We start from the raw sequence: 13,617 nt of genomic DNA, 5'->3' as shown, positions 1-13,617 counted from the left end.
TTTCCCTACCAAAAGAAAAACACTTTTTTTCCGCTTGAGTTCCAACAGCTTAATGGAAGGAGGGATGTGTTGAGCTCTTGAAGGCAACAGGGTATTTTATTGTGCCCGTGATCCTTTAGTCTTTGGAAGGCAAACCATGTGCTAAGGAAAGTCTATCAACAGGAGAAAAGGATTCGGAACTACAGTGAATTTGGGAATTAAAATTTTCCATAAAATTAAAAGATTGTACTGAAGGTACTGACTGAATATTGAGAAGATTCTCCTTAAACTTTTTTGCCTAACCTGGAATTCCCAGTCTGTTGTGCACCGCCTCCCGTGCATATATCCCCATATGCACCACTGTTCTACCTCATTTGAGCCTCAATCACTATCTTTTTTTTTTTTTTTTGGCGGTGCCTCTTGGCATATGCAGGATCTTAGTTCCCCGACCGGGGATTGAACCCGAACCCCCTGCCTTTTTTTTTTTTTTTTTTTTGGCGGTGCCTCTTGGCATATGCAGGATCTTAGTTCCCCGACCGGGGATTGAACCCGAACCCCCTGCAGTGGGAGTTCACGGAGTCTTAACCACTGGACCGCCAGGGAAGTCCCCGAGCCTCGCTCATCTTTCATTGCAAACCTGGTCTTGAATGATGGCCTTAAGTTTAACAACGTTTCTAAGAAACTGGCCTGCTTGCGTTTGCCAAAGTGTACATACTAACCGTGTGACCTCCAAGTATCACACAGATCACAGTTTTGGCACTTTTTGTGTGATTCCAAAACATCTCAGAAACTGAGTATTATCAAATCAATCTAATCAAACCCTAACCCTTAGGCTTATATCAAAGTGATTTTTTTTCTATCTTTTAAACCAGAGCTATTTATAACACTTCTCTTTATGCTCTAACATCTGACCATCCAACTAATAATTTATCTATTTAGCCGTTTTGTAATTTTCCCCACCATGTTACGCAGGATCACCACTTAGCCATTTGACATTTAAAAAATCGGCTTTGGTTTTTGTGACCAGTGCTACTTCTGTCTTCGTTAATTTTTATCCTAAAGGAAACTAACCCAGAAGCTCTTCATTCACTGCATACTCTAATCTCCTGCCAGTGGTTTGTGTAATAATTCAGTGGATTCCCAAGAAGCAATTCTAAGATAATTTTTAATAAGCTTGGGCACAACTCATTCTTGGCAAATACTCTAAAAAATCCCTCAGTTAATGCTTTACCATGGCATAGTCAGAACCCCTCAACTTTTATTTTACCTCTTTGCCCCCTGTTTGGGACAAATAAGGTAACAGTATCTCCCGTCACAATCAGTTGTTATGTCTTACAGTCTCTCTGTGCTGTCCTGACATCCTGTGTGTATATAGGGCTTCTGTGAGGCCTTTAAAGACTCTGCCATTACAGACTAATGACACATCCTGAGCTCCAGAGTGAATCTCATCTGAGACCAAATGGACTGTTTTTGTCTCTTCAGTGGAGTTCTGCGCAGTAATCTTCAACCATGGATTATCAGTGTCTCTATTCACAGCGTTTCAAATTAAAGCACAGCTTGGTCTTCTGAAAAAAAAATTGTTAATGTCTTTGTGGGCTGAGGTATAAAATCAATAATAAATTCAGTTTGTGATTAAATCTTTTTCAAGCCAACTGGAAAACGTTTAAAATTCACATGCTTGCAAGCCGTCATTAAATATTGGCTCCAGGGTTTTTGGAGTAAGTTTGAGAAATGCTTTTTCCCAAACCTTTTGGGGCTCATTGAGGCTGAAAAAACCAGGTGCATCCAAGATCTGATTTCACAGAAAGATTTACTGCTTTACAAACACAAACATGATACTTGGTCTTAATAGAAAAATGACATCAGATACACCCAGAATATGTTTGGTATTGGGATAGCTGCCAGTATGGCACAAAACACAGGATTTTAGAAGCAGGGAGGCATGAAAATAAACTGTATCTTATATTTTGGTACATCAGGAACACTCGTTTGAACAAACATTTGTTTGCTTGAATAAGCCCTTCAGTACTCTAAATGTAAAACTTTAATACTTGTCTCGGGCTCTGACTTTAGTGTTTGATCTAAATGTGATCTCAATGACATTTCATACGTCTGACTAGTGCACTTACTGTTATGTACAGAATTTAAAATGTGATGGTTTTAGTATAAAATTTGGTTTGATACATGATATAAACTATTCAAAATTGTATATTTAAAATCAAGGAAATGTTTTTGTGAACTATTTCTACTGAAGAATGTATTTAAATTAAAATAATTAAAAATAATCAACATGAAGCAGTGATCTGTTATCTGGACAGGTCAGTTATCCGAGCTTGTGTGAGTAACTGGCACACCAGTTGAATAACTTCACCACAGAGCTCAGAAGCATAACCATTTAAGAAGCATTTTGTAAAAAAGTGACAACTTGAAGATGAGAGTTGGCACTTGGCACCTAGTTCCTAAAGGAGCTGTGTGCCCTGTTCTAAAGGAAAATCCGATTACTTAATGACAGGTCTTTCCTGTCTTGCTGCTGAATTCCAAGTCTCTTATGATCCAGAAATGCCAGGCTGGTATGTTTCAAATGCACTGGGTGTGAATTGCCCCTTGCACTTGCCCATCCCTTTTCCGGTTAAATCTTTTCACATAGCTGCTGCTGCTCCTGAGAAGTCCATCTCCTGGTCGGAGGCGCCCTCTCAGGACCTGAAGCAGAGCTGTAGGTAGCTGCCTTCTCTTATGGTAGATGTGGCCCATCACAATATACCTGCTGCCTGAAAAAAAAAAAAAAAAAGCCAAAATATAAATTCATAGTTATCTTTCAAATACCACGTAACAATAAGAAAATGTAAGGCTTTTAAGAAATGCCTAAGCTTGAATCTCTTATCTTGCTGCACATGTTGAATCTCAAGACATTTAAACCTCAGACAGCAGGTGGAAATAGCCTAGTGACCTTTATAAGATAATCAGATTACTCAGCCTGTAAACAGCCAGCACTAGAAACAAAGGTCCTAATTAATCACAACAGTGCCAGCAGGATTTTACAGAGCACATCTCTAGAAAGACGTGGGAGTGGGCATTACCCGCCCCCCCCAAACACACACGCCCAGCAAAAGACGTCTCTAAACTCAGTTTAAAAAGCCCCTTAGGCATCCTGTCTGGCAACGGTGTTTCGTCATTCACTCCACTTGTCAACAAATATTGAGTGTTTGCTTTGTGCCAATCCGCTCAGTTCCCATCTTTAACCGGAGGCGCTGATGGAATTTAAATCACAGAGTGGACGAAATAATACCTGTCTTCTAAATTCTATTCATTTTAGAATATCCCCCCCCCCAAAAAAAACAGGTACTGGGGTAACCGATAGAGACCGGGCTGTGGCATGTCAAAGTTACAACGGTGACATAAAGAACATATATAAAATGATCACTTAGATCAGTTTTAATACCAGGTTTAAATTCTGGGCATGGCTTATTGCAACTAGAGGAGTCTAGGGCTAATATGTGGACTCGGAAGAAAAACCCGTCCGGAGTGATGTACAGGCGGTTCATCTTGTACAGCCCGTCCCGGTCCACCAGCAGAGTCACCAGCCGGATCCCCGTACCGAGGACGTCCACATCATGCACGATTCCGTTGACTGCTGCTTTCAAAAAACAAAGAGTTTGGAGAAATGCACAGCGCTCACATCCTCTTTCTCTCCCCAGTGCGTTTCTAACAAATCACGAAATAGTCCACACGGCTCTGGGGCCTGCAGGACCGAGTGGGTGGGTTTCTCTAGGGTTTGGTTTAGGGGTCCCGATGCACAGCCCGGCGCTCTCGGCTCGGAAAGGCTCGCCCCGCGGCCCGGGCTCGGCCGCCCGGGCCCGGGAGGAGCTGCGGGCGGGGCTCACCGAACTCGCTGGCGCAGTAGGACTCGCGCTCGTCCAAGTCCGCCCTGCAGGCGCGCGCGCAGGGCTCGGCGCCGAGCTCCGCATCCTCCCTCCGCTGGGGGCTGAGGCGCGGCGGCGGCGCGGGCGCGGGTTCCGGGGGCGGCGCGGCGGCGCGCGGCCGGTTGGGATGGGCGGGGCCGGCGGGGGGCTGGGCGGCGCGCGTGCGACAGCGAGATGGTAGGAGGGGCACAATCACAGTAAAATCAAATCCCATATGTGCTGGGTGGGTGACTCACAAACTGGAGAACACTTATACCACAAGAGTCCACCCACTGGAGTGAATGTACTGAGCCCCACATCAGGCTTCCCAACCTGGGGGTCTGGCAATGGGAGGAGGAATTCCTAGAGAATCAGACTTTGAAGGCTAGTGGGATTTGACAGCAGTACTTTGACAGGACTGGGGGAAACAGAGACTCCACTCGTGGAGGGCACACACAAAGTAGTGTGAGCATCAGGACCCAGGGGAACGAGCAATGACCCCAGGGGAGACTGAACTAGACCTACCTGCTAGTGTTGGAGGGTCTCCTGCAGAGGCGGGGTTGGCTGTGTCTCACTGCGAGGACAAGAACACTGGCAGCAGAAGTTCTGGAAAGTACTCCCTGGCGTGAGCCCTCCCAGAGTCCGCCAATAGCCCCACCAAAGAGCGCAGGTAGGCTCCAGTGTTGGGCTGCCTCAGGCCAAACAACCAAAGGGAAGGGGACGGGGGTGGGGGGAAGGGGAGAGGCAGAGAAGAGAGGGGAGGGAGGCCAGGGAGGCTGAGAGAGGAGGGAAGGCGGGTAGAGATGAGGCTGTGGAGGGGAAGAGAGGCCGACAGGGGGGAAGAGGAAATGGCTCTGGGAGGGGAGAGGAGATGGGGGACGATGTAAACGTAGCGTACACCTGCGAGAGGCGACGTGGAGAGGGCAGCAGACATGGAAGTGAAGGAAAGAGAACGGGAGGGGGAAGTGGAAGGCGCCCCGGCTTGTGGTGAGCACAGGTTTCCTAGGCCCCAAGAAGACGGAGATGAGGGTCTTGCCCTCTAAGAATGAGGGCAACTAAGAACATTTTTCTCACCACATGGGAACATTTCATTTTGTTAAGGAAGCTTTGCAAATCAATAGCTTTTCAAATTACAACCACCTATTTGTTCTAGGACTAAAGATAACTGACAACTTTGGTTAAATAACAAACTCTTTTGCCCTTTCTTTAATATATATGTAAACATCCGCCTTTTCGCTATGTACAGTTTGTTGAGAAAGTACCAAGAGCAAACCCCAGGGGGAAAGGTCTCATGTTACAGCTTCTCCTAATTGTTTAAGCGCCCCTGACAACAGAACTATTTGGTTTTCCCATCCGTGTTTACACTGTCATCTTGGTCTGTGCAGAGTCGAGCATCTGTGAGTGGATTTTTATCTGGCTTCTTGGACACCACTTAGTAGTAAACCACAGCTTAGAAGGAGGTTTAAAGCGTGGCTGGGCGCAGAGGCCCCTGGTTAAGTGTAAAAGCACCCGCATCGCTTACACTGCCCGACCCCCACCCCTTCCCATGGTGGAGGGAAAGCTCCTAAATGGCAAACGGCATGAAAACAAATTTTTGAAATTATTAGTGATTTTCCCCAGCTCTGCAGGCAGGTTGGTGAGCAAACTTCAGCAAGCTTAGAAGCTGGGCCAATTTCCATGCCCAGTTACACAATATCACCTCCCCGTTTGCCTGGGTCCCAGTGCCCTCCAGACGGGCACAAGAGCCCATCTTTTTTTTTTTTTTTTTTTCTATTATTTTAACGGCTGGTTTTCAGCATTTCTCTCTGACATCGAAGAGCTTGGTCTGCCCATTTGCAGTTCTTGCAAAACTTCATTTAAAGTGATTTATCTTGCCAAATTGACAGTCTCCTTTAAAATCAGCTTTCACCCAGCAATAATAGCTGGTTATAGTTCATGTTTTTGCAGAGAGGTTGATTCTGGCTCATTATGTTCAAGGTTGCCCATACACAGCTGAATAAAGTTCTGGTGGATATCCAATTCCTGACTGTCAACTGTTGACCTCACAACAGCTTCCCCATTGATATCACCATCTGTTGTCATGGGAAAGATTGTCTGATATTTGGGTTAAATGCCACTGAAGTCATTCAATTTCCATGTGGAAAAATAACCCAAAGTAAATTACCCTGTAAGGTGCGGAAGGTATTTTTCCCAGAGATAGTGAATCAAACAGAACATCCAAATAAAAGCCAGACAAAAACACCTCCCCGCAGAGAATCTCTTATTTCTTCATTCCCTCAGTAATTTTCATCTCAGGCGTGAAATTGTGTGTGTGTGTGTGTGTGTGTGTGTGTGTGTGTGTGTGTGTGTGTTTTAAAGACTCAGGTGTCCCAAGGCCATTGGTTGCGGCCGCAGGGAAAGGGGAGAAAGGTCCGATTTCGGCTCCCTCCGCTCCCAGCCCCTGTGGGGCGCACCCAGCTCCTCCGCGCTCCTCCGGGCGCCCGCCGCCCGCCGCGTCCCGCGAGCCCGGCCCGCACGGCTCCCGAAAGGCGCGCCACGACCCCTTTTGACACTTTCCCTCCTCTGTGATGGAGCAACTACTTAACATGCAAAGTTTCTCCAGCCTGCCCGGCTCGCTCGAGATCATTTCAGTAGCTGAACAACTGGCTTCATTCCGATAAAGGCTGCCAAGACACACACAATCTTGGGGACACATTTTGCTCCTTTCGAACACGAACATGGACCTGGAATCTCCTCTCTGGCAAGCCCTGACCCCTTTCTCGTCCCGCCCTTCATCGCGCCCTCTCCCCAGCTCGCCCCCGGATCCCAGCCCCTCTCCCAGGGCTCAGCGTTTCATCGATCTTACCTTTTCTCTCCGCCACTGGGGCTTCGGGAGATGATCCAACGATCAAACAGAGGAGCCAGAAAGCTCTAGCTGTCATGTTTGTAGACACGGTTCCCAGGCTCTAAAACTGAGCCTGGGCTTTTGCTCTTTCTCTCCCCCCACCCCTTCTCCACCCCCCCCCACCCCCGTTCATGCTAATGAGGGGCAGCCTTTGGGGAAACGGGAATCACTCACTGAACAGACCATTGGAACAAAACCGAGCTGCAGGGATTTCTCCCACCTCCTTAGGGGGACGAGCACGTGGCCTCTCAAAGTTGTCCCTGGGAACGTCTGTCCTGCGATCTGTGGGCAATGAGAGCATCAAAACCTACACTTGAAACCCGTATGGGTTTGCGGGCCGGGGTTGCGTGGAGGAGAGGGTGGGGTGGCCAGTGGAGAGAAGAAGCCTGTTGCGGGCTGAGGGACAGGGCGCGGGGTGTGAGTGACACGGGGAGATTTGTCTAGATTCAGTCAACAACCAATAGGCAAATTAGAGCTTAAGACAGTTTGGGCTTGTGGAAAGGAGGATATTCCGGATGACAGAAAATTCGTCCCAGGTTGTCTCAGGGGTTCTGAGAGGAACCAAGTCACTACATCCTAGGTCTGGTTACACTGTTTTACTATATATACAATATTTATATTCTAGAATCAGAAAGGAAAAAAGTCTCAGTAAAATAGCTTTTCTGTTCCCTCCCCCTGTCCCCAGTTGAAATTGGTAGCAGGTTGGCTAGATTCATTAAGCCCAGGCGAGTGCCTTTTACCCACCAGGAGCTAGAGAATAAAAAAGTAAAAATCCTTCCCAGCTCTCTAATGATGGCTCATTTCCTCAAGAAAGGTGGATTTTTTTTTTTCTTTCTAAGAAAAACTCATTCACTACTTAGGTCCGAATTCTTGAAATGGCTCTGTATATTTGTCCTGAGCTAAGGACACTGTCCCTCAGACTGAACAGAAACAGCATTCACCAAAGGGGGAAGTAAGCTCACCATAGTAAACCCACAGCCTTACCGACATGTATCTCATTTCAACAGCTTCAAATCCAAAAGGAAGGGGAAATGCATTGAGATGAAGGCATTTTTATCTGAAGCACATGAGCCAACAGTGAGATGCAACTGCTAAAAGAAAGAACAACCTTTTGCTGCACTAATATCTTATGTCTCAAAGATAATAGTGCTAGTGGACCGATCAGATTTGGGGCGGGGGGGATCATGTTTTCAAGAGACTGGAAAGCTAGAAGGAAAACAACTGGGTGGTGAGAGGGCTGGAATCCATCACGGTCAAGTTCTTTTGGAGGAACTGAGAATAGGCAGCCTAGGCACAGAAAAACATTTGTTATATTTTGGGAAAGAACCAGTAAGTAGAAGTTATGAAGTGACAGATTTAATTTCAGTTTAAGAAACAATATTCTAACAACTGAGATCTCCAGGAAAGCAGGCTGCTTTGAGGTGTTGTGACAATGAGGTCCTGGCCATTGGGGGTATCCAAAGAGAACGTGACTCAGGGATACTGTAGAACAGTTTCCTGAATTCAGTTTGTGTTGGTTTGAGGGATGTGGTGAGATAAATGTGTTCTAGGGAGGAGTTGGCTGTCTAGTCACAGGCTGACAATATGTTGGAGGGGGTCACTATGTCTATAGTCTGGTTCTCAACTTTCCTCAGCTTGAAACTCAGTTTTGTCAATGGATTAGATTTGTGAGACCAACTCACGTTAACCAAACTCATAAAAACAAGATGTATAAACCAGAATGTCACTTATTAATTTGTAATAGGATATAGCAAAGGTGATTCAGAGGTCTAATTATTAATCAGGAGATTGCCTGTTGAGCACTAAATCAAATTGCAGTTGAAGGTGGGCTAATCTTCCCTCATTTGAGTTTTAGAGGAGTGAATTCTCTATTTCCTCCAAAAGAGTATATCTCTTCAGTCACTGCAAGGCTTGGGTACACCAGAGTCAGTGTCTCCAGATTCTGGCCAAGACCAAAAAACACTGTGAAATTCGTGCTTTGGGGTTTATAATTTATAGATGTCCTTAGATCCCCTTCTTTCACATACTCTTTAAGTCAAGTGGAATAAAATTAACTAGGCTTAAGCTTTCTCAGTTACAACCGCATCTCAGACATAGCTGCCTGAGATAATATTCAAGTCACCCAGATCCAGTTTGGGGTGTTCCCAAAACTCTTCTGTTGCAGGAATGTTGTGAATGCCCTGAAGCCCACACCCTGAAATGTAGAGGCAGAGAGCTGACTGGAAGGCTCCTAGAGGCTCTCAGGGTGGCACCAGCCTGGAAGAACTTGCCAGGGTCCAAGGCTGCGTCTCGGGCAGCACATGGCTTGCAGGAGCAGAAGCCATATTCATGGTGGAAAGCACAGAGAGCTCAAAGAGACTGAACTATGTAAGTCAGAATGCCACTTTATTAATTTACAACAAGAAATTGACTCAGGCACACCTGCAGGCTTGTGTCAGCCTGGCTAGTGTTCTCTTTCTAAAAACAAGTCACCTGGGAAGCCAAATTACCATCAGAGTGCTTGGTAATATAAGCCAGAGCACAGGGAGTTCGTCCTACAATTGGAACGTTTAAAGGTATTTGTTCCTCATAACCTAATATGTCCACCTTTACATGCCTATCTTCCACGTGTCAGGTGGAAGAACCTAAGAGCCTAATTGCCTTCCTCTCCCCTGACAATTTCTGGCATTTTGAGTGTATCTTTCTGCTTTGCAAATAATTGTTGAACATCTACTGTGTGTTGTATAGTAAAGGATTTGTGCCAGGTTCCTGGCATGGAGCTTCTAACTCTTGGAATCTCCCAAGTGATGGAAGCGTCTCAATGATTCACGAGCTTCCTGGATCACACCTGAGTTTATGCTTTGAGCCTGTCTGACCTCCAGGGGGCGGAGAGAGGCTGGAGATTGGGTTCAATCAGATGGTCAATGATTTAATCCATCATGCCTGCTTAATGAAACCCATTGACAGCTCAGTGGAGCTTCCTGGTCAGTGACCACATTGATGTGCCAGAAGGGTGATGCACTGTGATCCATGGAGAGAAAACCCTGAAGCATCTGGGACCCTCCCAGATCTTGCCCTATGTGTCTCTTCATTTGGCTCTGTCTGATTTGTAGCCTTTATAATAAAGCTTTGATCGTAAGTAGAGCACTTTCCTGAGTTTTGTGAGTTGTTGTAGGGAATTATCAAGCCTGAGAGGAATCTTGAGAACCCCCTAGATTTATACCCAGCTGTCTGAAATGAGGGCAGTCTTGTTCTGGGTCATCTGCCCTTTAACTAGAGAGGCCTGCGCTAACTCTGGATGGTTACTGTCAGAATTGAATTGCAGCCCACCACTTGGTATCAAAACACTATGTGCCGGGGCTTCCCTGGTGGCGCAGTGCTTGAGAGTCCGCCTGCCGATGCAGGGGACATGGGTTCGTGCCCCGGTCCGGGAGGATCCCACACGCCGCGGAGCGGCTGGGCCCGTGAGCCATGGGCGCTGAGCCTGCGCGTCCGGAGCCTGTGCTCCGCAAATGGGAGAGGCCACAACAGTGAGAGGGCCGCATAACGCAAGAAAAAAAAAACAAAAACAAAAAAAAACACTATGTGCCGGGGCTTCCCTGGTGGCGCAGCGGTTGAGAGTCCGCCTGCCGATGCAGGGGACATGGGTTCGTGCCCCGGTCCGGGAGGATCCCACACGCCGCGGAGCGGCTGGGCCCGTGAGCCATGGGCGCTGAGCCTGCGCGTCCGGAGCCTGTGCTCCGCAAATGGGAGAGGCCACAACAGTGAGAGGCCCGCATAACGCAAGAAAACAAAAACAAAAACAAAAAAAAACACTATGTGCCCCGGGAATTCCCTGGCGGTCCAGTGGTTAGGACTTGGTGCTTTCACTGCCAGGGCCCAGGTTCAATCCCTAGTTGGGGAACTAAGATCCCACAAGCTGCACAGCACGGCCAAGGAAAACCAAAAACAAAGAAACACCATGTGCCAGGAGTTTTAGAAGCTGGAAATACCCATCGTCATCATCTTTCTTCAAAAAGAGTACAATACTGACGCTCTGGTTCCCATTAGGTAAATTAGGGTCATGTTCTAGTTCGAGTGCAGGACCATCCTGATTGGGGCCGAGGTCTCCCCAGATTCTTCAGGCTTTCACAGATAGCTGCTAGGTTTACTCCTACAGGCACCAGGCTAGGTCCTGGAATACTGGGACATAAATCCTGCCCTCAAGTGGCTGACAGACTGCTGTGGGGAATAACGTTCCGTTATAGTGTTAAGTGCAATATTAAAAGGCTACAGGAGACATCACATAAACTCTGGTTTGAAGAATGACTGGGACTCACCAGATAGACTAAGGAGGGCAGGCATTGCAGGCTGAGACAACAGCACATGCAATGGCACCAGGGTACAAGAGAGCATGTGAATCTACCCAGGCCCAGGAAGCATGGTGGCACACTAGGGAAGGAGCCCCAATGGGGGAAGATGCTGAGAGCCTCGATGCCCTATAGATGGACAATGGTAAGTAGCTGCTTTTTATTTTTTAATTTTATTTATTTAATTTTTAAAATTTATTGGCCATGCCACTCGTCTTGTGGGATCTTATTTCCCCGACCAGGGGTCGAACCCAGGCCCTCGGCAGTGAAAGCACCGAGTTCTAACCACCGGACCTCGAGGGAATTCCCTAAGTAGCTGCTTTTTAATTCTTGATTTTGTTTTCCTATCACTCTACGTTACTGTAATGAAAAATTTGGAAAATAAAAATAAAGTAGACACAAGAACTACCACCATCAGTCACTTCCATGGTGGCACAGTGGTTAAGAATCTGCCTGCCAATGCAGGGGACACGGGTTCGATCCCTGGTCTGGGAAGATCCCACATGCGTGGAGCAACTAAGCCCATGCGCCACAACTACTGAGCCTGCACTCCAGAGCCCGCGGGCCTCAACTACTGAGCCCACATGCCACAACTACTGAAGCCCACGTGCCTAGAAGCCCGTGCACTGCAATGAAGAGTAGCCCCCGCTCACCGCAACTAGAGAAAGCCGTCCTGCAGCAACCAAGACCCAATGCAGCCTTAATTAATTAAGTAAAGGAAAAGAAAAAAACAACAATCACTGCAATACTCCCATGTTTTTCCTTCCAGGCTCTTTCTTAGATACCATTTCACACAGATGCCATCAGAGACCAACACTATTTTGGATCCTGTGTTGTTCACATGACACCATGACAAGGGCACTTCCCCATTTCACCTGTCATGTATACAATTTTGTATTCAATGAAAATTAAAATATTATAACAAACTCTTTGTAGATACAAAATCTCATAAGTCCATAATATGTTCTCATTTAGACAAACCATCATTTGTGAACATTTTAGGCTGTTTTCAATTTTTGCTGTTGTAAAACGTTCCATGTCCCCGTTAACAAAGGAATTAATGTATTGAGACATACTGAAATACTCTAGAGCAGGGTTTCTCCACCTCGGCACTATTGACATTTTGGGCAAGATAATTCTTTGTCATGCATTGTTAACCTGTATCTCTGGCTTTATCTACGGGATACCAGTAGGGCCCCCCACCTCCAGTTGTGACGATCTAAACTGTCTCCAGACATTGCGATGTCTCCTGGGGACAAAATCGTGAACCATAATCATTGCTAGACAGCAATGAAATTAAATGAGCTACAATTACAAAAGCAAAGTATAGATGAATCTCATAAACATGATATCAAGTAAAAGAAGTCCGACACAAAAGGCTATATACTGTGTAATTTCATTTCTATAAATTCACAAATAGACAAAATTAATCTATGGAGTTAAAAGTCAGGTTATGGTTATCCTGGGGATGGGTGGTGACTGGAAAGAATACAGAGGGGGAGGTGTTCTGTGGTGTTGAAGTATTGTATAGTTTGATCTACTAAATATTTTTTAAAATTTATTTTTGGCTGCGTTGGGTCTTCATTGATGCTCATGGGTTTCTCTAGTTGCCTCGAGCAGGGGCTACTCTTCCTTGTGGTGCACGGACTTCTCATTGCAGAGCACGGGCTCTAGGCTCTCAGGCTTCAGTAGTTGTGGCATGCAGGCTCAGTAGTTGTGGCTCGTGGGCTTAGTTGCTCTGAGGCCTGTGGAATCTCCCCAGACCAGGGATCAAACCCGTATCTGCTGCATTGGCAGGCGGATTTTTAACCGCTGTGCCAACAGGGAAGTTCCTGATCTATTAATTTTTGATATCTTAAATAAGAAATGTTACTGTTGGAACTTCCCCGGTGGTCCACTGGTTAGGGCTCCCCACTTCCACTGCAAAGGGCAAGGGTTCAATCCCTGGTCGGAGAATTAAGATCCCACATGCCATAAATAAATTAAAAAATGTTTAAACATTTAAAAAAAGAACAAATTGTTCTTAAAAAAAAAATGTTACTGTTTATATGGTTGAATCTATTGGTTATTTTTTTGTGATGTCTTCCATCCATTTATAAAAGCTTTTAAAATGTATATGAGTAATGTATATTCATAGCAGAATAATTAGATATTACAGTTAAGAAAAAAGAAAAAAATCAACTATAATCCTATTGTCTAGAAAAAACTACTATAAATATTTTGATGGATCAATTTCCAGACTTTTGGGAATTCCGTGGCAGTCCAGTGGTTAGGACTCCTCACTTTCACTACTGAGGGCCTGGTTCAATCCCTGATCGGGAAAAAAAATCCGGCAAGCAGTGCGTTGCGGCCCCCCAAAAAATAAAGCTCAGAAACTTTCCAGACTTTTCTCCTATACATATATATACATGTAAATGTGTTATATAACTTCTTTATATAAAAAAGGGAACATGGTATATACATATTTTATGACATGGTTTTAAATTTTTTAATGATATGGTAATGTCTTTTCATTTCAATAAATATA

General features: G+C 45.7%; 1 protein-coding gene across 1 annotated transcript; it reads right to left on the bottom strand.

Moving 5' to 3' along the window:
* Nucleotides 1-2,556: 2,556 nt before the first annotated feature.
* On the bottom strand, nucleotides 2,557-3,521 carry CUNH17orf58 (chromosome unknown C17orf58 homolog). The gene is made up of 2 exons (XM_007456784.1): nucleotides 3,419-3,521; nucleotides 2,557-2,747 (listed from the first exon to the last, which is right to left on the bottom strand). Exons 1-2 carry the CDS (start codon nucleotides 3,519-3,521, stop codon nucleotides 2,557-2,559), a joined length of 294 nt encoding a protein of 97 aa, XP_007456846.1.
* Between the last annotated feature and the right edge of the window lie 10,096 nt (nucleotides 3,522-13,617).

The sequence above is a fragment of the Lipotes vexillifer genome, unplaced genomic scaffold, assembly GCF_000442215.2.
Source record: "Lipotes vexillifer unplaced genomic scaffold, Lipotes_vexillifer_v1.1 scaffold299, whole genome shotgun sequence".
Taxonomy (NCBI): Eukaryota; Metazoa; Chordata; class Mammalia; order Artiodactyla; family Lipotidae; genus Lipotes; species Lipotes vexillifer.
This window is presented reverse-complemented; position numbering and strand designations above follow the sequence as displayed.